Raw genomic sequence first — 26,771 nt, 5'->3', positions numbered from 1 at the left:
CATCCGTTACACCTCTGAGGGCTCAGTGGATCCACTCCCTCCCCAGTGGAACAACCATCAGGCCCCAGGGGGAACGCCTGCCAACTCTCCCCCAGATCACTTCACTTAGCCTGGGCCACGTCAATCACCATCAGCCCCATTAGCCTCTATAGGCTCTGGCTCTCCCTCAAGGACGGGCCCCTAGAGCCGCAGCCAGCCAGCCTGCCAAGCTAGCTAGTGCTGACATCAGCACTCAATAAAGGAGGGGAGAGGAAGCTCGTTGGCACCTCTTGACTAGCTACGGGGCCATGTCTCAGTGGGCATCAGATGGTGGCTACCAGCTAGATGGATATGTTATTAAAGTTTGGAGGGAAGATGTTTTTGTTGCACCTGTCCTGTGGTTTTATCGCTGAACACTCACAAAGGACCTTACAAAAGAGAAATGGTAGCTGTAAGAGGGTAGTGTCTGGCTGTGTTTAAGGATGAGCTCATGTAGTGTTGATAAGCCTCGGGTTTCTCAGGGTTTATGGCTGCTCTATTCTTAAAGGGCCAGTTATTACAATAAAGGTTTACAATGAAGGAGACACTCCAGTCAAGATAGATCTAGGTTTATCTGATCTGTTAAGGTGTGTGTGTGTGTGTGTGTGTGTGTGTGCGCGCATGCGCGCGCGTTATGTTAAGGTCGAGTTGTAGATGCTCCAGTAAAAGCACATAAAAGGTTCCACCTTCTTCCCAACTGCCTTATTAGTTATTCCATGACATTTTAAGAAAAAGTTAGATCATACAAAGAGGGCTTGTCTGCCTTGGAATACATTATTATTATTAAGGCCCAATGTCCTTTTTAAAACATGATATTTGGCTGCGGGAGGTAGAGGCAGGTCTGAGCTGACTTCAGGTGAAAGTTCCCTGCTCAGTGTGTCAAACATGAGTACCACAACACCTCATCCTCTTGCTGATGCAGCTGGAGGTTTGTAGACTGGGGCTCCACCATGGCCTGATTCCAAACCAATCTAGCCACATTTCATGACCTCCTCCCTGCAGATCTGAGAGCATAGGGTCCACTCAGTTTTCTCCATGGTTTGATGGGGTGAGTGTGTGTGTCCTCTGTCCACCAATGTTCCCCTCAGTGTCACACCCTGATCTGTTTCACCTGTCTTTGTGCTCGTCTCCACCCCCCTCCAGGTGTCGCCCATCTTCCTCATTATCCCCAGTGTATTTATACCTGTGTTTTCTGTTTGTCTGTTGCCAGTTTGTCTTGTCAAGTCTTACCAGCGGTTTTTCCCATCTCCCTGCTTTCTCAAGTTCTGTTTCCTAGTTTCCCCGGTTCTGACCATTCTGCCTGCCCACAGCCTGCCGTTCTGTATCTGCCTGACTCTGACCCGTTTACGGACCTCTGCCTGTCCTGACCCTGAGCCTGCCTGCTGTTCTGTACCTTATTGACTCTGCCCTGGATTATGGACCTCTACCTGCCTTTGACCTGTCTTTTGCCTGCCCCCTGTTTGGGTCAATTAACATCTGTGACTCTAGCTGTCTGCATCTGGGTCTTATCCTGAGTTCTGATACTCAGGTTGTGTCCCTTCATCTCTCTGTCCTTCCATTCATTTCCGCCAAGAGAGGTGAGGGCCATCTGACCCAGGCCCTGTGTGTGTGTGCTCTAGTGTGTGTGTGTCGTTTGAGGAGTGGCCTGAGGGGCCAGTCAAGCTCACATTGCCCATAACAAACTGTTTTTAAATCTGGCCATTTTCTCTGCTCACTCCTTAGTCCCCCGCCGCACCACGCAGCATCATCATTTCACAACGGCTAAGCTAAAAACAGAAGCACACTAAATCTGGAGCTCTGTCGTCAGTGGCTGGATGGGCTGTCTCTGTCAGCCATGGTTCTCACACCTCACCGAGTCATGTATCTCAACGCCTAGCCTGGTCATCCTGCATCTTAAACAGGATGCTGTTCTGGATTTTAGAGGTGTAAGCTTTGGCCCAGGCAGCGCTCCCTAGAAACAGACTGGAGGTGTGGGCACTGGGCAGTGGTCTAATACGCTCCCATCTCTCCCTCTCTGTAGGGGAGGGGATTCTCCCTCTCCATGGTGTCTCATCACCCCTTTCCCCTGTTATCTTTCTGTCCCATTGTCCACAGTCAGGGCTGCTCATCTCTATTCCTCCTGATAAGTAGCATACACACCGCACACACAAACAGACCACACATACATACATACACATACAGACTGTTTACTCCTTTATCTAGCAGGCCTACTGTCTGCCAAAAGTTGTTTACAAGAATCCACAATTTCCTCTGTTATGAACCTCCATGAAACCCGCTCTCTCTTCACATGTGTTGTATCTGTATGACTCTGTTCATTAACTGCTCGGTGAGAGCTGGCATTTATCTGACTCTTCAGACCTGCCAGTGAGAGAGTGTCACAAAGAGGAATGCTTTGAGCCTGAAATTGGCTTGTGCTCATATCTAACGAGATACTGGCGACTTTTGCTTACGCAGAGAGAACAAATTTGCGTTGCTTTGTCTCTTGTCGTGATGTCAACAAAGGCTAGAACACATTGGTCTGTGCCTGTATTGTTTTTTGTGCAGAGTGTTGATGGAAATGTTTTCCCTCTCAGAAGTTTTCTAGTCAGAGACATGGTGGAGAGGAGTCATCTTTTTTTTTAGCTTAATTTAGATGCTGCATCATAACAAGTTAGGAGTCACCGTTTTGTCGCAACTCTTTGTCAAAAGCGGAAAAAACCCCCCCCCCCCCCCCCCACGCAAAGAGACCATACTTTTTAGGCTGACATGTAGTCAATGGGTTTGTTTTTATCATCAACCGATCTCGCTCAGTCATATTCATCAATGCATCTCTTAAATCAAATGTTTGCATCCTCTGCTGTAGATTTCCCATATGAGCTGATCGCCGCAGAGACATGCGAGGCCGTTGTTTGTTTAAGCATGTATAAATAATGCATGTGTATGTTTGTTCCCCCCACCTTCCTGCGTGGGGGCGAGGGGATCGGTGCCCCCAAGCCCAGCCAGACTCTGGACAGCGGAAGGGAATAGGACCCGTGACATTTCCAACAGATTGGAGGAGACGGCTCTGTCTTCTTGATTGGCACTCCCTGTGTGTGTTGACAGGAGGTCTCGCGCGCACGTGCGATTCCATGCCAGCGTAGGCCAAAAATATTTTTGGTATCAGATTGTTCAGGCAATTCTCGTTTAAAAACTTCATTGGGAGGAAGGATGTTTGACATTCTTTTTACATTTGTATCGCAAACCATGGTTTAGAATATCATGATGGAAGTGGCCATTTTAGGCCCTTTTAGACCTATATTTGCCTCCTATGATCCGTGAACCGTACATGATACAGGCAACATCTTTGTGTCATTATACTCCTTATAGTGTGCTCTCAAATATGGAGAATGTCAAGATTCTGAAATACAATTTTTCACATTCATTTGTTCAACATTCAGAATATTATTAATGTATCGAAAGGACCCTTTTTGATTTAGCTTATTTCTACTCTTCAAACACGTCAAATTTCCAGAATGCCCTCTCTGGTACTTTTAATGATATGACCCATTTTATACATAGAAATTAACATTATAGGTCAGTCAGTGGTAGTCACTAATATTTCTGAGGGAGCCACTTTTGTAAAACAAAATCACTGGGTGAGTCACCATAACAATCGGAGAATGGGGGTTGGGGGGGTCAGAAAGTAAAATTGATTCATAGGCCTACTACATGATATCAAATGGATTCATGCATGATATTTAAGATACTATTAACATGGACTATCAAGCTATTTGAATCTCTGATTCTCTATTTTGTGTCACTTGGGGGTATCAGCAACAAATATGTAAAAAATCATTTGATGTATCTTTGAATCTGACCTTATTGCCATTTATCTCAATAAAAGTTATAGCACAAAGATATGTCAAATCAGGTAATGGCATATTTCAGTCTGAAGAAGGTATGCTTTGGAGTGATTAAAATCCATCAAAGGGATTGGAAGTTCAGGAAAACAGGGATAATGATGATCATCAAACAATCTTTGTGTATGATAGTTTGTGGTGAATCAATTCATTTCCCTTAGTTAGGCTATTCTATGCAGATTTATCACTCCCTTCTAACGAGTCCTGCACAGCTTCATTCCACGTGTTCCTGAGAGTCTCGGCCTTCAAGAATGGGGTGAGGTCATAATCAGTAATAGCTCCAACCGTTCAGTCTTGAGCCAAATTAGTAGGAAGAAAACTATATGAAGATGCACCAGAAGTGTTAGAAACCACTTTTACCGCTCCGTTAGCCGATATCGGGTTCTATGAACTCAACAGCGCATTCAGCTGACTTTGGAAAACACAACATTCATTCAGAATCTTGCCGCGAGCCGCCAATTAAGTTGTCGACAGACGCAATGACTATGCTTGTTATAGGTCATTAACCAGTCACAGCCCTCCATTGGGATTGTACATTCAGCAAATCACCAGCAGAGTGAGTTCACTTTGAATCCATTTTCTCATTCACTGTGTTGGTGGTGCTCATAACATTTATCACGGCTTCAGAATTAGCAGAGCCCAGTCTGGAAATGTGATGTTCTTGTATAGTATATTGTTCCAAACAAAATGTCTTAAAATTAACAAAATCAAAAAATATACTTTTGAGATATTTATATTAATATTTTTTGTTGTTGAATAAATTCATGTGAAAATGTGTATTTCAGAATCTAGACATACTCCATAAGGCAGGGGTATGCAACTAAATCCAGCTGAGGGATTGAATAATTATAATAATTTTCACACTTCAAATTGACCACAACTAAGCCCAAAAAGAGATTGTATTTGAGGCGTTTTATTTATTTGTGGGAATACTTGGGAACAGACTTTCTAAATTAAACAATTTTTTTGCTGGATTCCTGGTAATTTCCAGTATTTTTTTTAAACCCAAAACCAAAATTTGCTCGTCGGGCAGCCTGTTGCCGACCGCTACCATAAGGATTATAATGTATCTGTATCATGTACGGATCATAGGGTCTTACAGGAGGCATGTATAGGTCTAAAAGGGCCTAACTTTTGCTTCCCTTTAGGCTTGAGGGCACACACTTTCTAGTAGGCTTATATTGAAGGTTCAAAGGGCACTCCTTCTGCTGGTGACTTGCTGAATGTAATTGGTTAATGACCATAATGTCAATGTCTATGTATAAAATGAGTCATATTTTTAAGAGTACCCAGTCTGGAAATTTGACGTGTTTGAAGAGAATATTGTTCCAAATATAATGAGATATTAATATTGTTAATGTTGAATAAATGAATGTGAACATTGTTATTTCAGTATCTAGACACTCCATATTTTAGCACATACTGTAAGGAGTATAATGACACCAAGATGATGTCTGTATCATGTGCGGTTCATGGCTCATGGAGTCTTACAAGAGACATGTATAAAAAGGGTCTAAAATGGCCACTTTCATCATGATTTTCTCAAAAGTGGTTTGTGATACAAATGTAAAAAGTGTGTCAAACATCCTTCTTCCTATGTGAGAATTGCCTTAACAATCTGAGATACCCCAAAATAATTGTCTTTAAGCACCGTAAACACACACACACGCAGGACACGATCATGTCCCACTGAGGCCTATCTGGCAATGGCATACGTTTCCATCAGTCACTGAGGCCAGTGTCCATTGACTCCTCTCTTTCTCTCTCTTTTTCACTCTCATTGATAAAATGACACCGTACAAGTCCCCCCCCTCTAGTGCAGAAGTATTTACAGAGCAAGGAGCATTCGAAAGGTTTGACCTATCCTGTGTGACCGGGGCAGACACACTTCAGTGCGTCAGTAATCCCTATGTGTGGCAGTAAGGCCCTCCAAAGACAATGACCTACAGGACCAGTGTGTTTTAGGATGACTCATTCAGTCAGAGCTTTGTTGCCTAGAGGACAAAAGTTAACTTTTTAGGTGTTTTGTTTTATGTGACTCTAAATCAGGATAATCAGCCCTTGCTAAATCACCTCAATGGATTTGGAGAGAAAAAACATAAAATTGTGCAATTATACATTTTTAAGATGCACATCTCTTTGGTTGTGAATGTGTAGGAAAATTGTCTTTATTGGATTTCAGTGCATGTATAAAATAAATGTATATTAATGTCTATATTGGTTAAATTGGCTTAGTGCCTCTATCTAATGATATTAGCCTATTAGATGTGGTCTCATCTTGTTGACATATCATTGTGAATCTACACATTGTCACAAATGTGCTACAGCTGTGTAACATCCAAATTACACTTGCCCATCTTCTGAAAACATCAGAAACCCTACCTCTTCAAAGAGTATCTTAAACACCCTTCAGGGCAAGTACAACTAATTGTCGGACGAGCAGATTATAGATTTAAGTGGTCCTAATCAGGCAAAAATCACAATATCAAACAATTAGGCTACTCTGATCAGAATTCGATCAAACTGTCCTCCGGATGTGATGTATTGCCCAATGTCCTCCCAATCTCTGCAGAATGCATCGCAGTAGAATTATTATATGCCTGCATTGACAGGCAGGAGCGGTCTTTCAATCATGAAGTCGCGAGATACGTTTTTGAGATCAAAGCAAGCTGCGTGTTCGGATTGTTGATATTCATTGCTAGTTAGTGAGTTATTTGCCCAGTTATAGCATGAATCGTAAATAATGTTGCGTGAGAAAGTTAGACGCATAAATATCAAACCACCTCAAAAAATGCTAACCTCCCCTGTTATTATAATGGTGAGAGGTTAGCATGTCTTGGGGGTATGATGTTTGTGCGTCTGTAACTTTCTCACTCATCATTATTCACGATTCATTCAGGATGATCCATAATCATGGTAGCATCCACATGAATGTAGAAGTGTTTAGAAACATATTCTATTCTTATTTACAATAAAAGTAACTCCAAAATGACACAATACATTATTTACCATGAATTTGTATAGTGCACAAAATAATCTGAAACCAAACCTAAACAAACAGCAAATGCATCCAACAAGTTTGTAGAGTCACAAGCTTGATGTACAGTAGTCATTGCGTGCTAGGAATATGGGACCAAATACTAAACTTTTGACTACTTCAATACACATGTAAGGGAATTTGTCCCAATACTTTTGGTCCCCTAAAATGGGGAGACTATGTACAAAATGTGCTGTAATTTCTAAGGAGTTTACCCGATATGGATGAAAATACCCTCAAATTAAAGTTGACAGCCTGAATTTTAATCTCATAGTCATGGTATCATTTCAGATCCAACGTGCTGGAGTACAGAGCCAAAACAACCAAAAATGTGGCACTGGCTCAATACTTTTGGCACTCACTGTATGTTTTATACAGTAGCCTATCAGTGCAGTATTTTACTTTGTGCAACGGCAGGAGATATAATACTTGGGATCAGAGACCAGCAGTCTTCCGTTGTCAGTACCAGTGATAATAAGTAGTTCCTTGCATGATACAACACAATTTTACGTCATTGTTTTGGCCCATGGTGTTACAGATTATTTAATTTTTGGGGGACGAGTGACTTGAGCTTGTACTTTGGACAAGTAGAAAAAATCAGTCCTGCTTGTCCGTTATACAAGTGGCTAAAAAAGTTATTGTCAAGCACTTGCCTTTTATGAACTAACACTCGCTCTTGACAATTTTGTTTCCCACTGACTTTGCTGATATCTACTTTATTGAGGAAAAATGTTCTTACTATTACTGATATGTGGTTGTCCCACCTAGCTATCTTAAAGGGAAGGTTGCACAATATATTTCCACAAATCTAACAACGTAGATTGATGATATTCCATCTAAACGGTCTTTATGCAAAAGTTTATCCCCCCTTACAATTTCACTTCTGTTTTCACAATTTGAATTACATTTATCAAAAACTCATATACCAACAATACATTGCGGCTTTGGCGAAAGAGAAGAACTGGTGGTGGTGGCAGTGCACTGTTTACCGGCATGCATGTTTGGTCGAAATGTGAGTAGCTAGATGGGAAGGAAGTCCTACCGCTTTCGGGTAGACTGGGTCAGGTGAGCTTCAGTCATATGTGGACCTCACTTATACAATTACAACAGTGACCAACAGTGGAAGAGTGGATTCAACATGAAGCTGAAGCTAAAAATCGGTTCTTTGGCCACGATCAATGTAGGCTCCAATTCCACGGATGCCACCGGTGTTACTTACAGCACCACGGCTGGCGGCTTCGGTGATGGATGTGAATCGGATAAGCAGGTACTAAAGTGCCCAAAGAGTTGTCATGTTATGTCGCTAGTAGATTATAAAACACGAAGATAGCCAGCTATCTAAGTGCACCGGGCCATGCAAAATGAACTGGCCCACTCACACGGATCTAGCATGGTGTTTGGGGATGAAATAAGCTTGCCCAATATTGTACTAAAGGAGGCTAATGTTACTCCTTAGTCCAATGACCTTACATGTTCTGTTTAAAGGGTGAATTGGGTCTGGAAGCCAAAATAGCCAAATACTCCATCTAAATGTGGTAAGGTTCTAGAAACAAAAATCCAACTACTTTCATATCACATCAAAATAATTTCCCAAATGCGAAATACGTACTGTAGACTGTTTTAACCTGTTTTAACACAGTTGCAACGATAGCATTTTTCAGTGACAACACGTTTGTGGCGTCAGTCTTCCGTTTACACACAGGTGTTCGGAGACGCAGATAGCTAATTAGCACAGGTAGTCCACTCTGTCTTCTGTCTGTTTTCTGTAAACAAGCTCTGTAACATGGAAATATGGTTGTGTGGGAACCCTAACTATATACAGTGGGGCAAAAAAGTATTTAGTCAGCCACCAATTGTGCAAGTTCTCCCACTTAAAAAGATGCGAGAGGCCTGTAATTTTCATCATAGGTACACTTCAACTATGACAGACAGAATGAGGGAAAAAAATCCAGAAAATCACATTGTAGGATTTTTTATGAATTTATTTGCAAATTATGGTGGAAAATAAGTATTTGGTCACCTACAAACAAGCAAGATTTCTGGCTCTCACAGACCTGTAACTTCTTTAAGAGGCTCCTCTGTCCTCCACTCGTTACCTGTATTAATGACACCTGTTTGAACTTGTTATCAGTATAAACGACACCTGTCCACAACCTCAAACAGTCACACTCCAAACTCCACTATGGCCAAGACCAAAGAGCTGTCAAAGGACACCAGAAACAAAATTGTAGACCTGCACCAGGCTGGGAAGACTGAATCTGCAATAGGTAAGCAGCTTGGTTTGAAGAAATCAACTGTGGGAGCAATTATTAGGAAATGGAAGACATACAAGACCACTGATAATCTCCCTCGATCTGGGGCTCCACGCAAGATCTCACCCCGTGGGGTCAAAATGATCACAAGCACGGTGAGCAAAAATCCCAGAACCACACGGGGGGACCTAGTGAATGACCTGCAGAGAGCTGGGACCAAAGTAACAAAGCCTACCATCAGTAACACACTACGCCGCCAGGGACTCAAATCCTGCAGTGCCAGACGTGACCCCCTGCTTAAGCCAGTACATGTCCAGGCCCGTCTGAAGTTTGCTAGAGAGCATTTGGATGATCCAGAAAAAGATTGGGAGAATGTCATATGGTCAGATGAAACCAAAATATAACTTTTTGGTAAAAACTCAACTCGTCGTGTTTGGAGGACAAAGAAAGAGTGTACCTATGATGAAAATTACAGGCCTCTCTCATCGTTTTAAGTGGGAGAACTTGCACAATTGGTGGCTGACTAAATACTTTTCTGCCCCACTGTTTAGGTGTGATTGAAAATTATTTCTCGCCGATATGAAGATTATTTTTTTTTTTTATACTTAACCTTTATTTAAATATGCAAGTCAGTAAAGAACAAATTTGTATTTACAATGACGGCCTACCAAAAGGCATATGGCCTCCTGCGTGGACGGGGGATTTAAAATGTTAAATAAATAAATAATAAATATAGGACAAAACACACATCACAACAAGAGAGACAACACACAACACTATAAAAAGAGAGACCTAAGATAACAACATAGCAAGGCAGCATCATATGACAACACAGCATGGTAGCAACACAACATAACAACAACATGGTAGAAAACACAACATGGTAGCAGCACAAAACATGGTACAAACATTATTGGGCACAGACAACAGTACAAAGGGCAAGAAGGTAGAGACAACAGTACATCACACAAAGCAGCCATAACTGTCAGTAAGAGTGTCCATGATTGAGTCTTTGAATTAAGAGATTGAGATAAAACTATCCAGTTTGAGTGTTTGTTGCAGCTCGTTCCAGTCGCTATCTGCAGTGAACTGAAAGAGTAGCGACCCAGGGATGTGTGTGCTTTTGAGGATCTTTAACAGAATGTGACTGGCAGAACGGGTGTTGTATGTGAAGGATGAGGGCTGCAGTAGATATCTCAGATAGAGGGGAGTGAGGCCTAAGAGGGTTTTATAAATAAGCATCAACCAGTTGGTCTTGCGACGAGTGTACAGAGATGACCAGTTTACAGTGGAGTATAGAGTGCAGTGATGTGTCCTATAAGGAGTATTGGTGGCAAATCTGATGGCCGAATGGTAAAGAACATCTAGCTGCTCGAGAGCACCCTTACCTGCCGATCGATAAATTACATCTCCGTAATCTAGTATGGGTAGGATGGTCATCTGAATCAGGGTTAGTTTGGCAGCTTGGGCGAAAGAGGAGTGATTACGATAGAGGAGACCAAGTCTAGATTTAACTTTAGCCTACAGCTTTGATATGTGCGGTACACTGTGCTGACACTGTACCGTCTACCCATACTCCCAAGTACTTGTATGAGGTGACTACCTCAAGCTCAGAGGTAGTAATCTCTAAACCCTCAGAAGTTTTGGAGGTGTTCAGAACAAGGTTAAGGTTAGAGAAAGCTTGTTGGACACTAAGAAAGCTTTGTTGTAGAGCATTTAACACAAAATCCAGGGAGGGGCCAGCTGAGTATAAGACTGTATCATCTGCATATAAATGGATGAGAGCTGAGCTATGAGTTGTTGATGTAAATTGAGAAGAGCGTGGGGCCTAGGATCAAGCCTTGGTGTACTACCTTGGTGACAGGCAGTGGCTGAAACAGCTAAGATACGGTACAGCGAGCGATGCATGTTATTGTTCAGACCGAACGTCACGGCTCTCAACAAACATCGCTGCAAATCCCCTATGGACTCAGGAGAGGCAAAGGTCGAGAGCCATGCGTCCTCCGAAACACGACCCTGCCAAGCCGCACTGCTTCTTGACACACTGCTCACTTAACCCGGAAACCAGCCGCACCAATGTGTCGGAGGAAACACCATCCAGCTGGCAACTGAAGTCAGCTTGCAGGTGCCCGGCCCTCCACAAGGAGTCGCTAGAGCGCAATGGGACAATATCCCAGCCGGCCCGCCCCTAACCCGGACAACGCTGGGCCAATTATGCGCCGCCTCATGAGTCTGTGACACAGCCCGGCCGGCTGTGACACAGCCTGGGATCGAACCCGGGTCTGTGGTGATGTCACAAGCACTGCAGTGTCTTAGACCACTGCGCTACTAATTGGACGGGGGAGGCCCCGTCCAATTACTTTTATGTCTAATGTAATGGAACTAAGAGTCATGATCAATGGCTGGGAATAAGCTAGCTAGCTAACTACAACAACTCCATCAACAGAATACTGTACGTTTTGTGGAAATTAATGGTGAAATGCCAATCGGATTAATGTCATTGTTTATTTCAAGGTATGTCTTTATTTTTGCTGAATTGCCTGATCTTCATTGGCCGTTATAGGATATCATGGTAGCCAATGTTTGTGTTAGCCATTTACCTGGATTTACTGCTGCTAGCTAATAGTAACACTCAGGTAAGCATGTGGCTAGCTGTACCTACCATTGGCCAACAACAGAGTTTTAGCCAGTTTGGTTATAGACGTTCAGTGTCTACTGTGATGGTAAAGGTTTATCTAGATTTTGTGTAACAGTCAACAAATGCTGATGTGCTGAACTCATAATAAGTGATGTGTTTCAAGGCTGTTAGTGGTTAGCTAGTAGGAGTAACGTAAGCCAGCAAGGTTGTGAAAGGGACTATGCTAAAAGCCTGCATGCTGTATGTGGTAAAAATGTTTTTTTTGCTGATACAGAATAAAGAACGCACAGGATATGCTCATATCATAAGTTGGCTTTATTCAGCATGCCAAAATATTTTTCTTAAACAGTAGGAGGACTAGGTATGATATGGACAGTGGCTTCACTCCTGCTGTGTATTCCCTTGTGTTCTTCTCTTGACGTCACTTTTCCAAACGCTTTCCCGTCATGGCTTTGATCAAATTTGAATATAAATGTCTCCCAAAATACAAATGTAAAGTGATATGTGGTGTTGGGACTTTTAGTGGGAAGGATGAAACAAAGGGGGCTCCCGAGTGGTGCAGTGGTCTAAGGCACTGCATCTCAGTGCTTGAGGCGTCACTACAGACACCATGGTTTGATTCCAGGCTGTTTCACAGTCCCATAGGGCTGCGCACAATTGTCCCAGCGTCTTCCGTGTTGGCCGGTGTAGGTCAAACAATTTGTTCTTAACTGACTTGCCTAGTTAAATAAAGGTTAAATCAAAGAAAGAATTATAAAATATCTGAATGTTTAACAGCAACCTAATTCTGCAATCTTCCTTTTAAGATGAATGCACTAACTGTAAGTCTCTCTGGGTAAGAGCGTAGGCGAAATAACTAAAATGTAAATGTAACAATCTTTGTAAGGAGTGGACATGTGTACAGTAGGACAAATGCCCAGTCAACCATTCCTCTGCACCAGTGTAACTACAGTATATTTAGGTCTCAAAACCATAGAGATTTATTATAGTACACTCGTTAAAACAATTATAACAGTAGTGGTGTATGTGGTGAGTCAATGTTGATTATTTTTAGGTACATTATGTTTGATAATCATCAGTTGTGACGTCTGATGTTATCAGTAAAGTAGAGAGGCAGGGGGCTTGTCTTTGAACCCTGTGAAGGTCTGTAGGTGTACAGGGTATTAATGGTTAATGGGGGCTGATGTCTTTGAATGGGCTTCTACTGCTTTTTCTGTCGTTGGCACCATCACAGGTTGGCATGTGTCTGTCTAAGCAAGTGTCCCCTGGCTGCTGGCACAGAGCGGCAGATGACCACATCCCAATGATCTTCTCTGTTACTCACTCTCGCTCACTTCCTCTCACCTCCCTCCGTCTTTTCTCTCCCCTCTCTCTCCTACAGGCACGCTTGTGGGGGTGGGTGATGTCATCTCCCAGCAGGTGCTTGAGAGGCGGGGTCTGGCCAATCACAACGTGACACGGACGGCCAAGATGATGAGCATCGGATTCTTCTTTGTCGTGAGTCCTCCTCTTCCTCACTCTTCTTCTCTTTTAAACTCACTGTCTCACCTCAAAGGACTGGTTAGTTCCAGTGTATCAGTCTTGACTTCACTTTTACTACACACATGCATATTGGGTTGTGCTCTCTCTCACACACACACACACACACAGGAGAGGAAGTTTGTTTGTGGTCATGTTAAATGGAGAGGATCATTGTGCTGTCACAAACACTACATTGGCCAGCTGTTATATGGGAACAGATCTGTGACTGTGCGTCAATAGCAGCCACAAGTAGGTATGAGTAGGTCTCTGAAGGAGTGAGAGAACAGCTGGGAAGCGTGGGCTCAAATCAAATCACATTTGTCTTTGTCACATGTTTCTTAAACAACAGGTGTAGACTAACAGTGAAATGCTTACTTAAGGTCCCTTCCCAACAATGCAGAGAGAAAGAAAATAGAAAAGTAATTACATGTAATAATAAATACACAATGAGTAACGATGTCTTGGCTATACATTGCATTCAGAAATATTCAGACCGCTTGACTTTTTCCACATGTTGTTAGGTTACAGCCTTATTCTAAAATGAATTACATTGTCATCCCCCCCGTCATCAATCTATACACAATACCCCATAATGACAAAGCAAAAACAGGTTTATAGATATTTTTGCTAATTCATTCAAAATAAAAAAACTGAAATATCACATTTACATAAGTATTCAGACCCTTTACTTAGTACTTTGTTGAAGCACATTTGGCAGCGATTACAGCCTTGAGTTTTCTTTGGTATGATGCTACAAGCTTGGCACACCAGTATTTGGGGAGTTTCTCCCATTCTTCTCTGCAGATCCGTTCAAGCTCTGCCAAGTTGGATGGGGAGCATCGCTGCACAGCTATTTTCAGGTCTCTCCAGAGATGTTCGATCAGGTTCAAGTCCGGCCACTCAAAGACATTCAGAGACTTGACCCGAAGCCACTCCTGCGTTGTCTTGGCTGTGTGCTTAGGGTCGTTGTGAACTTTCGCCCCCAGCCTGAGGTCCTGAGCCCTGTGGAGCAGGTTTTCATCCCTCGATCCTGACTAGTCTCCCAGTCCCTGCCGCTGAAAAACATCCCCACAGCATGATGCAGCCACCACCATGATTCACCGTACGGATGGTGCCAGGTTACCTCCAGAAGTGACGCTTGGCATTCAGGCCATAGAGTTTAATGTTGATTTCATAAGACCAGAGAATCTTGTTTCTAATGGTCTGAGAGTCCTTTAGGTGCCTTTTGGAAAACTCCAAGCGGGCTGTCATGTGCCTTTTACTGAGAAGTGGCTTCCATCTGGCCACTCTACCATAAAGGCCTGATTGGAGTGCTGCAGAGATGGTTGTCCTTCTGGAATGTTCTCCCATCTCCACAGAGGAACTCTAGAGCTCTGTCAGAGTGACCATCGGGTTCTTGGTCACCTCCCTGACCAAGGCCCTTCTCCCCCGATTGCTCAGTTTGGCCGGGCGGCCAGGTCTAGGAAGAGTCTTGGTGGTTCCAAACCTATTCCAGGCCACTGTGTTCTTGGGGATCTTCAATGCTGCAGAAATGTTTTGGTACTCTTTCCCTGATCTGTGCCTCAACACAATCCTGTCTCTGAGCTCTGCGGACAATTGCTTCGACCTCATAGCATGTTTTTTGCTCTGACATGCACTGTCAACTGTGGGACCATATATAGACAGGTCTGTGACTTTACAATCAATTGAATTTACCACAGGTGGACTCCGATCAAGTTATAGAAACATCTCAAGGATGATCAATGGAAACAGGATGCACCTGAGCTCAATTTTGAGTCTCATAACCGAGGGTCTGAATACTTATGTAAATAAGGTATTTCTAGGTCATGTGTGGTTCAGTAGGTAGAGCATGGCGCTTGAAACGCCAGGGTTGTGGGTTCAATTCCCACAGGGTACAAGTACAAATTAAATAAAAAAATAAAACTTCAAATAAATAACAATAAAGAAGAAATTTAAGGTATTTCTGTTATACATTTTTTATACATTTGCACAAATTTCTAAAACCTGTTTTCGCTTTGTCATTATGGGGTATTGTGTATAGATTGATGAGGAAAATGTTTTATTTAAAACATTTTAGAATAAGGCTGTAACCGAACAAAATGTGGAAAAAGTCAAGGTTCTGAATACTTCCTGAATGCACTGTACCAGAACCGAGTCAATGTGTAGGGGTACAAGGTAATTGAAGTAGATATGTACATATAACTAGAAATAAAGACTTGGTATCAGGATAGATAATAAACAGTAGCAGCAGCGTATGTGATGAGTCCCAAAAAAAGCTAAAAATGTCAATGCAGATAACCAAATTGCCTCCCGGACTAACTATTTAACTAACTATTTAATAGTCTTATGGCTTGGGGGTAGAATCTGTTCAGGGTCCTGTTGGTCCCAGACTTGGGGCATTGGTACCGCTTGTGTGACTGGAGTCTTTGACAATTTTTAGGGCCTTCCTCTGACATCCCCTAGTACAGAGGTCCTGGATGGTAGGGAGCTCGGCCCCAGTGACGTACTGGGCCTTCGCACTACCCTCTGTAGCACCTTGTCGAGCAGTTGCCATACGAAGCGATGATGCAGCCAGTCAAGCTGCTCTCAATGGTTCAGCTGTAGAACTTTTTGAGGATCTGACCTTGCCATCTTCACGACTGTGTTGGTGTGTGTGGACCATTTATAGATTCTTAGACTTGAAACTCTTGACCCGCTCCACTACAGCCTGTCAATGTGAATGGGGGCATGTTCGGCCCTCCATTTCCTGTAGTCCACAATCAACTCCGTTATCTTACTGACGTTGAGGGAGAGGTTGTTGTCTCAGACCTTCTTCCTATAGGCTGTCTCATCGTCGTCTGTGATCAGGCCTCCCACCGTTGTGTCGTCAGCAAACTAAATTATGGTTTTGGAGTCATGCATAGCCGCAGTCGTGGGTGAACAGGAAGTACAGGAGGACAATAAGCACACACCCCTGAGTGGCCATTTTGTTGATGGTCAGCTTGGTGGATGTGTTGTTGCCTACCCTTACGACCTGGGGGTGGCCCGTCAGGAAGTCCAGCCTCCAGTTGCAGAGGGAGGTGATTAATCCCAGGGACCTTAGCTTAGTGATGAGCTTTGAGGGCACTATGGTGTTGAATGCTGAACTCTAGTCAATAAACAGCATTCTCACATAGGTGTTCCTTTTGTCCAGGTGGGAAAAGGCAGTGTAGAGTGCAATAAAATTGCGTCATCTGTGGATCTGTTGGGGCGGTATGCAAATTGGAGTGGGTCCAGGGTGTCTGGGATGATAGTGTTGATGTGAGCCATGACCAGCCTTTCAAAGCATTTCATGGCTACAGATGTAAGTGCTACGGGGCGATAGTCATTTAGGTTACCTTGGCTACAGGTTACCTTGGCGTTCTTGGGACTATGGTGGCACAGGGACTATGGTGGTCTGCTTGAAATGTAAGTATTACAGACTGGGTCACGGAGAGGTTGAAAATGTCAGTGAAGACACTTGCCTGCAGCTTTGTGAATGTTAACCTGTTTAAAGGTATTACTCATATCGGCTACGGAGATCGTTATCACACAGTCGTATGGAACAGCTTGTGCTCTTATGCATGGTTCAATGTTGCTTGCCTCGAAGCGAGCATAAAAGGCATTTAGCTCTTCTGGTTAGCTTGGGTCCCTGGGAAGCTCCCTGCTATTTTTTGTAATCTGTGATAGTTTGCAAGCCCTGCCACATCCAACGAGCGTCAGATCCGCCGTAGTTGGATTTGATCTTAGTCCTGTATTGACGCTTTGCCTGTTTGATGGCTCGTGGGAGGTCATAGCGGGATTTCTTATAAGCATCCAAATTAGTGTCCCGCTCCTTGAAAGCGGCAGCTCTAGCCTTTAGCTCAGTGTGGCCATTGCCTGTAATCCATGGCTTATGGTTGGGGTATGTGCTAAGCTGTCATCAAGGAAAAGGTTGGCTACTTTGAAGAATCTCATATAAAATATATTTTGATTTGTTTAACACTTTTTTGGTTATTACATTATTCCATATGTGTTATTTCATAGTTTTGATGTCTTCACGATTATTCTACAATGTAGAAAATAGTAAAACTAAAGAAAAAACCCTTGAATGAGTTGGTGTTCTAAAACTTTTGACTGGTAGTGTACATATTACCTTAATTACCTCGACCAACCGGTGCCCCCACATATTGACTCTGTACCGGTACTACCTGTATATAGCTTAGCTACTGTTATTTTACTGCTGCTCTTTAATTATTTGTTACTTTTAATTTTAATTTTTTACTGATCTATTTTTTTCTTAACACTTATTTTTCTAAAAACTGCATTATTGGTTAAGGGCTTGTAAGTAAGCATTTCACTGTAAGGTCTACACCTGTTGTGTTTGGCGCATGTGACAAATACAATTTGATTTAATTTGATTTGACCCAAGGACCACCCAAGGCCAGGCCACAGCACCAAGGTTCCTAGACACGCCACACACAGATGTTCCCTCTCAAACACTCCTTCTCACAGACTCGGTGACATGACTGACATGACAGAAAGCTGAGAAACTCTGTTAGTGTGTGTGTGTGTGTGTGTGTGTGTGTGTGTGTGTGTGTGTGTGTGTGTGTGTGTGTATGTGTGTGTGTGTGTGTGTGTGTGTGTGTGTCTTTTTTCAATTATTGATTTGGAATGTCAGTTTACTTCCTGAATTGACTGACTTCAATTTGAATTGACACCAACCCTGTTGTTGTCAAACATATTTGTTTCCGGAATGTTCTGAAAGCATAATAATTTTTCATGATTGATTCCTGCTGTTACGCCATCAGTCTTTTCATGATGAATCTGTGTGAAGTATCCTGATTGTTCTTTTTTCAACCCCAGGGCCCTGCAATAGGTGGCTGGTACAAGGTTCTGGACAAGCTGGTCACTGGGGGGACTAAAAGTGCTGCCATGAAGAAAATGCTTGTCGATCAGGTGAGGGGCATCTGGGTGGCTGCAATTAAGTAAAAAAACTGCCAGTTTACATCTACCAGCCAGTTTACATGAATAGATCATTTAACATGGTTAATATTGCTTTAGGTAAGTTCTCTGTCCTCTAATGGGCTGGTTATTAACCCTTGCATATGACTCCTCTAGTCACAAATCTTACATCAACAAACATTCCAAATATGAATGGACCCCAGGTTAAGGCGCCATCAAAAATGCCTGTCACTGTGGTGCCAGCCAGAGCTGAGTGAATAGGTGTGACATGTATCAGAGGAATCTATTTCTGCCTGTTCCCCTAAAGGTTGAAGCCCCCTTCAGCGTCTGTCAACCAATCCCTGCATTGACAGGTGGGGGAACAAACGCCTACTTGCATAATACGCAGCTAACATGATTTGGGATCTGTGAATGCACAGGATTAGAGAGGACAGTGAGAGGCGAGCACCGCGCGGCCCTCTCCTGGAGGAGGGATTAGTGTACACTCTGAAGGATGCACACTCTCCACGATCTCCTTTCACTGCACAGCTATTTTCACACACAAAACAGCGATTCCAGGGCAAATTTGTGATCTTAAAGACCCACTCCCCCCCCCCCCCCCTCCCAAATAATATGTCCTGTCACTATACAGTCAGTGGCCAGTTTGTTAGGTACACCCATCTAGTACCGGGTAAGACCCCCCTTTGCCTCCAGAACAGCCTGACTTATTTGGGGCACGGATTCTACAAGGTGTGGCATTCAAACGTTGCTCAATTATTATCAAGGGACCTAACTTGTGCCAGGAAAACATTCCTCACACTATTACACCACCGCCACCAGTCTGCTACCGTTAACACCAGGCAGGATGGGACCATGGATTAATGCCGCTTACGCCAAATCCTGACTCTGCCATCAGCATGACGGAACAGGAATCTGAATTCGTCGGACCAGGTGATGTTTTTCCACTCCTCAATTGTCCAGTGTTATGAGTGGGACCCAGTGTGGTCATCTGCTGCAATAGCCCATCCCTGACAAGGACCCGACGAGTTGTGCTTTCCGAGATGCCATTCTGTACACCACTGTTGTACTGCGCCATTATTTGCCTGTTTGTGGACCGCCTGTTAGCTTGCAGAGGCAATTTGGAACTCGGTAGTGAGTGTTGTAACTGAGGACAGATGATTTTTACGCACTACACGCTTCAGCACTCGCCTGTCCCGTTCTGTGAGCTTGTTTGGCCTATCAATTCATGGCTGAGCCGTTGTTGCTCCTAGACGTTCCCACTTCACAATAACAGCACTTACAGTTGACCGTAAGTGCTCTAGCAGGGCAGAAATTTGACAAACTGACTTGTTGGAAAGGTGGCATCCTGTGACAGTGCCACGTTGAAAGTCACTAAGCTAGCTCTTCAGTAAGGCCATTATACTGCCAATGTTTGTCTATGGAGATTGCATGGCTGTGTGCTCGATTTTACGATTGTATACACCTGTCAGCAACGGGTGTGGCTGAACTAGCCAAATCCACTAATTTGACGGGGTGTCCACATACTTTTGTATATATAGTGTATGTTATACAAGTATAACCGTTTCCTCAGTGACTATGCTTTTGGTGATTTGAGAAATGTTGCATTAAAGATCAATAAAAACCTACATGGGTCTGTGTTTTAAAAATGGCCATTTTCACTTCCGTAAATATGTATTATGACATCATTGGCTTATATGCAGAACCCTGCAGAGGTAACAACATCCTACAGGCGCTCTACTTTCAGGGCCCAACTGGACTCATCATAATCATCGCAATTATCCAATTTTCTTTTGAAACCTTTTAATAGTGGCCAGTGTGCATCCTTATTTGTATGCACAATGTCCATGGAAAAAGTATGCTTCCATTAACTCACTGAGCTTTTTTTCCACTCATCTTGCATGCACATGAACATTTATATAAACATGTACATTCACACACACAAAAACATCACACAGACACACACATGTACACAGACGGATAAAACAGTGTTTTTTCTTGTCATGTATCAACAGTTGGGCTTTGCACCGTGTTTCCTGGGTGCCTTCCTGGGGATCTCTGGAACCTTGAATGGACTGACTGTGGAGGAGAACGTTGCCAAGCTCAAGAGGGTAAGGCTCATCTCATTATGACTTTTCTCCACTGATTTCAATTAAACATACATTAAACCTCAAAGAATAAGATCATTAAATAACATACATTAAGCATGAGTTGCAAATATATATAGTTGAATTCGGAAGTTTACATACACCTTAGTCAAATACATTTAAACTCAGTTTTTCACAATTCCTGACATTTAATCCGAGTAAAAATTTCCTGTCTTAGGTTAGTTAGGATCACCACTTTATTTTAAGAATGTGAAATGTCAGAATAATAGTAGAGAGAGTGATTTATTTCAGCTTTTATTTCTTACATCACATTCCCAGTGGGTCAGAAGTTTACATACACTCAATTAGTATTTGGTAGCATTGCCTTAAAATTGTTCAACTTGGATCAAACGTTTCGGGTAACCTTCCACAAGCTTCCCACAATAAGTTGGGTGAATTTTGGCCCATTCCTCCTGACAGATCTGGTGTAACAGAGTCAGGTTTGTAGGCCTCCTTGCTCGCACATGCTTTTTCAGTTCTGCCAACAAGTTGTCTATAGGATTGAGGTCAGGGCTTTGTGATGGCCACTCCAATACCTTGACTTTGTTGTCCTTAAGCCATTTCGCCACAACTTTGAAAGTATGCTTGTGGTCATTGTCCATTTGGAAGACCCATTTGCGACCAAGCTTTAACTTCCTGACTGATGTCTTGAGATGTTGCTTCAATATATCCACCTGCCTCATGATGCCATCTATTTTGTGAAGTGCACCAGTCCCTCCTGCAGCAAAGCACCCCCACAACATGATGCTGCCACCCCCGTGCTTCACGTTTGAGATGGTGTTCTTCGGCTTTTCCTCCAAACATAACGATGGTCATTATGGCCAAACAGTTCTATTTTTGTTTCATCAGACCAGAGGACATTTCTCCAAAAAGTACGATCTTTGTCCCCATGTGCAGTTGCAAACCATAGTCTGGCTTTTTTATGGCGGTTTTGGAGCAGTGGCTTCTTCCCTGCTGAGCGGCCTTTCAGGTTATTTCGATATAGGACTCGTTTTACTGTGGATATCGATACTTTCGTGCCTGTTTCATCCAGTATCTTTACAAAGTCCTTTGCTGTTGTTCTGGGATTGATTTGCACTTTCACACCAAAGTACGTTCATCTCTAGGAGACAGAATGCGTCTCCTTCCTGAGCGGTATGCCGGCTGCGTGGTCCCATGGGGTTTATACTTGCGTACTATTGTTTGTACAGATGAACGTGGTACCTTCAGGCGTTTGGAAATTGCTCCCAAGGAAGAACCAGACTTGTGGAGGTCTACAATTTTTTTTCTGAGGTCTTGGCTGATTTCTTTTGATTTTCCAATGATGTCAAGCAAAGAGGCACTGAGTTTGAAGGTAGGCCTTGAAATACATCCACTGGTATACCTCCAATTGACTCAAATGATCTCAATTAGCCTATCAGAATCTTCTAAAGCCATGACATTTTCTGGAATTTTCCAAGCTGTTTAAAGGCACAGTCAACTTAGTGTATGTAAACTTCTGACCCACTGGAATTGTGATACTGTGAATTATAAATGAAATAATCTGTCTGTAAACAATTGTTGGAAAAATTACTTGTCACGCACAAAGTAGATGTCCTAACCGACTTGGCACAACTATAGTTTGTTAACAAGAAATTTGTGGAGTGGTTGAAAAACGAGATTTAATGACTCCAACCTAAGTGTATGTAAACTTCCGACTCCAACTGTACATGCTGATTTTTGTAATCACAAAAAATCAACATGTGGTCTGAGACAGAGGTGTGTAGCGTTGACCTTGGAGCCCAGGGACTGTCAGATCCCTGTAGGTACCCCTGTAGCTCCAAAACTGAGAGGAACTCCTTTCCTCTCCTCTTCTGTGTTCTCCAGGAAACAAGCTGAGTGACCTCCATCTCTGCCCCAGTATAATTAAAGCTATTTTCTCCCATGGAGGGATGAAGGAATGAAGGGAAGGAGGGTTGAAATAGCGCTGGTGACTCATGTCTTAGAGAAGGTGTGTGTGTGTGTGTGTGTGTGTGTGTGTGTGGGGGGGGGGGTGTTCATCCACCGTTCTTCTTGCTCGGCGGACCATCAAATATTTATGTAAGGAAGGCGCTTGAGTTTAAATGAGGCCGAAAGGGCAGTCACCAAAATGTCAGAAAAGACAGAAAACAAATGGCAATTGTGCTCATTAGGCAAGACTGTGATGTGAAATAAATGTGTGGTGAAAGGCAATAATGTGACCACACCTTCCCCATCTAAAGCCAGATGGAACTTAGTCTGATAGACCGTACTAGTTAAAATGGACATTAGTGACACGTGGGAATGTTTGCAGACATATGGGTGATTCCACACCAGGAAGGCTCGAAAATATTTTGGGTGTCTCAGATTGTTCTGGCAATTCTCGCATAGAAACTTAATTGGGAGGAAGGGTGTTTGACATGTTTTTTACATTTGTATCACAAACCATTGTTAAGAAAATCTTGATGAAAGTGGCCATATTATGCACTTTTCAGACCTATACATATCTCCTGTAAAACCCTATGATCCGTGAACCGTACATGATACAGACAACATCTTGGTGTCATTATACTCCTTATAGTGTGCTCTAAAATATGGAGTATTTCTAGATTCTGAAATACAATTTCACATTCATTTATTCAACATAAAAAATATGAATATGATTACCTCAAAAGTACCCTTTTTTTGATTGTACTATACAAGTACTTCAAATTGTCAGAGTTGGTGCTCTGCTACTGTTGAAGTTATGATTAATTGTATGCACACCACCAACACAATGAATGGAAAAATGTATTTGTATTTATTAGGGATCCCCATTATCTGCTGCCAAGGCTACTCTTCCTGGGGTTTCAAACACATTAAGGCACTTACATCACACATAAAACAAAAATATAAAACAGTATATCATATAACATTATTACACCACTACATATCTACAATACAAAATATATAATACCACCATTCAACAATATTACAATGTACGTGTGTGTAGAGTGTGTGCGTGTGTGTGCGTATGCGTGTGTCTGTTCCTGTTTGTGTGCATCTCTTTACAGTTCCCGATGTTCCATAAAGTGTATTTTTAATCTGGGTTTTAAAATCTGGTTTTACTGCTTGCATCAGTTACCTGATGTGGAATAGAGTTCCATGTAGTCATGGCTCTATGTAGTACTGTGCGCCTCCTATAGTCTGTTCTTGACTTGGGGATTGTGAAGAGACCTCTGGTGGCAGGTCTTGTGGGGTATGCATGGGTGTCTGAGCTGTGTGCTAGTAGTTTAAACACACAGCTCGGTACATTCAGCTTGTTAACACGTCTTACAAAAACAAGTAGTGATGAAGTCAATCTCTCCTCCACTTTGAGCCACGAGAGATTTACATGTATTTTATTAATGTTAGCTCTCCGTGTACATTTACATTAGTCCAGGTGCAACAAAACTAGGGCCTGTAGGACCTGCCTTGATGATAGTGTCGTTAAGAAGGCAGAGTAATGCTTTATTATGGACAGACTTCTCCCCATCTTAGCTACTGTTGTATCAACATGTTTTGTCCATGACAGTTTACAATCCAGGGTTATTCCAAGCAGTTTAGTCACTTCAACTTCCTCAATTTCCACATTATTTATTACAAGATTTAGTTTAGGTTTAGGGTTTAGTGAATGATTTGTTTCAAATACAATGCTTTTCGTAATAAAAATATTTAGGACTAACTTATTCCTTGCCACCGATTCTGAAATTAAGTGCAGATTTTTATTTTTATTTTATTTTATTTTACCGTTATTTTTAAGTGTTGCAGTGATTTCACTTGATGTAGTAGCTGACATGTATAGTGTTGAATCATCTGCATACATTTACTCAAAGCCAGTGGCATGTCATTAGTAAAGATTGAAAAAAGTAAGTGCCCTAGACAGCTGCCCTGGGGAATTCCTGATTCTACCTGGATTATGTTGGAGAGGCTTCCAAGAACTGCCTATGTGTTCTGTTAGATTCTTTATCCAAAATATAGTAGGGGATGTAAAGCCATAACACATATGTTTTTCCAGCAGCTGACTATGATCAATAATGTCCAAAGCTGCATTAGTCTAACAATACAGCTCCCACAATCTTTTTATCGTCAATTTCTCTCAGCCAATCATCAGTTATTTGTGTAAGTGCCGTGCTTGTTGAATGTCCTTCCCTATAAGCGTGCTGAAAGTCTGTTGTCAATTGGTTTACAGTAAAATAGCATTGTATCTGATCAAACACAAAAGTTTACTAAGGGTTGGTAACAGGTTGATTGGTCGGCTATTTGAGCCAGTAAAGGGGGCTTTACTATTCTTGGGTAGCGGAATTACTTTTGCTTCCCTTTAGGCTTGAGGGCACACACTTTCTAGTAGGCTTATATTGAAGATTCAAAGGAAACTCCTTCTGCTGGTGACTTGCTGAATGTAATTGGTTAATGACCATAATGTCAATGTCTATGTCATATCTTTAAGAGTACCCAGTCTGGAAATTTGACGTGTTTGAAGAGAATATTGTTCCAAATATAATGAGATATGAGATATTAATATTGTTAATGTTGAATAAATTAATGTGAAAATGTTTATTTCAGTATCTAGACACTCCATATTTTAGCACACCAAGATGATGTCTGTATCATGTGCGGTTCATGGCTCATGGACTCTTACAAGAGGCATGTATAAAAAGGGCCTTAAAATTGCCACTTTCATCATGATTTTCTCAAAAATGGTTTGTGATGCAAATGTAAAAAGAATATCAAACATCCTTCCTTCCAATCAAGTTTGTATGTGAGAATTGCCGGAACAATCTGACATACCAAAAATATTTTGGTGCCTTCCTGGCGTGGAATCTTCCATATGCAGCATCCTCCTCAGTCCTCAGCCCTGCTCTTCAATAGCTAGTGGCAAGCCGCTCTGGTGTCAATCACGTCACAGGCCCATCCCAACTATGACTTCACTTCACCTCATCTTATAGTGTGGGTCAAGCTCTCCCCCGGGACCACTTGGTTATTCATGTGGCTTATTTCGATGGCCACTGATGCTACAGTACCTACCTCCTCTATGGCTCCTGTAGAGCTAGATCAAAATGTATGTCTTAGCTCTGACCTCCCTCCCTCCCTTCTTTATGAGATGATGAATGGGTTGGAAACGTGAAGGTCGGAGATGTCCATTTTGAGTGCAGCCATTCTTCTACACATGCGGTCAGTCGCTCTGCTTCGCGCTGCTGAATGCTGATACTGAAGCAAAAAGGTCAAGCGCACACTACCTCCTGGGAACACAAAAACAAGTACTAACAACTCGTCTACCTATTACCGTTTTCATTATGTGACAGTTTGATGGTTTTATGACATTCTCAGAGCTCAGTGTGTCATAATTAAGGGATCATATGGTGGGCGCTGGCCAAACAGTTCCATGGACGCATAACTGCAGCCTCGTGAGCTCAAAGAAGTTAGTTGTCTCTTCAGCCCTAGAAGAAAAATGAAAGATGTCCGCTCTCCAAAGGGGAAGGATTTTGGTAACGCCACCGTGTGTCTCTGATGTTGTAGTACTCCGGTGTTTTCACCCCAGGTGGCCGGTGCCTTGTTTTCTAGTAATTAGGAACTGTTACGCCAAAGAAAACAAAGACAACATTTCTGGGAACATTGGATTATTTTACACACCTAGTCTTTCCCAATAAAGACATTTAAAAAAGAATGAAATCCATCCAATCTTATTGGGTTGACCTTTAGGGAGATGGGCCAGGCTTAGTGAGGGTCCTGGCTGTTCCAGATGGCTGGTTGTTTTATATGCCATGTGATGTGAGGGAGCAAGACACGGCACTGACCCACAGTTGTTAATAACTTGAGACTATGGTGCTGTGCTGTCAGCTGTCACTGTGACTGGCCCAGAGGGGGGCCAACACATACTGTAACCCCTCACAGCTTGACTGATAGCCCCTACCTATCTGGTCAGGGTTAGAGGTCAACACAGGTGTGAACTGGAAGAAGGCATCCGGTGAGGATCAGTGAAGATGTTTTTATTAGAAATACACAATCCTTCTAAGCTCTAACGTAAAGGTCTCTGTGTCCATCTTATTCTCTGCAGGACTACACAGATGCCTTGATCTCAAATTACTATGTAAGTTATCCCTGTGAAAGGCTTAAAATATTATTTACGGTATGAACCACTCTGTAATGTTTCATTGAATGTGTTCCGCTCTTTTTCAGCTATGGCCTGCAGTCCAGATTGCCAACTTCTATTTTATCCCACTGCACCACCGGTGAGCCCCTGGGATGGTTTAGTGACATCAATGTAGTCCATATACATTTTATTTCCATATTGATCTATTCAATGGCATTGATCTATTTATTCAGCTGTGATGTGTCAGTATTGAA

The 26,771-nt window shown here is 42.5% G+C and overlaps 1 protein-coding gene across 2 annotated transcripts in view; it reads left to right on the top strand.

The window, feature by feature from the left end:
- The window catches only part of LOC139582934 (mitochondrial inner membrane protein Mpv17), a 32,862-nt gene that overhangs the window by 4,109 nt on the left and 1,982 nt on the right, over positions 1–26,771 (top strand). For both annotated transcript variants that reach the window (XM_071413421.1, XM_071413420.1), the window contains exons 3-7: positions 13,205–13,320; positions 18,187–18,279; positions 20,298–20,393; positions 26,482–26,514; positions 26,604–26,656. In XM_071413421.1, the coding sequence (XP_071269522.1) occupies positions 13,205–13,320; positions 18,187–18,279; positions 20,298–20,393; positions 26,482–26,514; positions 26,604–26,656 (391 nt within the window). The remainder of the gene's footprint in view (positions 1–13,204; positions 13,321–18,186; positions 18,280–20,297; positions 20,394–26,481; positions 26,515–26,603; positions 26,657–26,771) is intronic.

The sequence above is a fragment of the Salvelinus alpinus genome, chromosome 8 (assembly GCF_045679555.1).
Source record: "Salvelinus alpinus chromosome 8, SLU_Salpinus.1, whole genome shotgun sequence".
NCBI lineage: Eukaryota > Metazoa > Chordata > Actinopteri > Salmoniformes > Salmonidae > Salvelinus > Salvelinus alpinus.
This window is presented reverse-complemented; position numbering and strand designations above follow the sequence as displayed.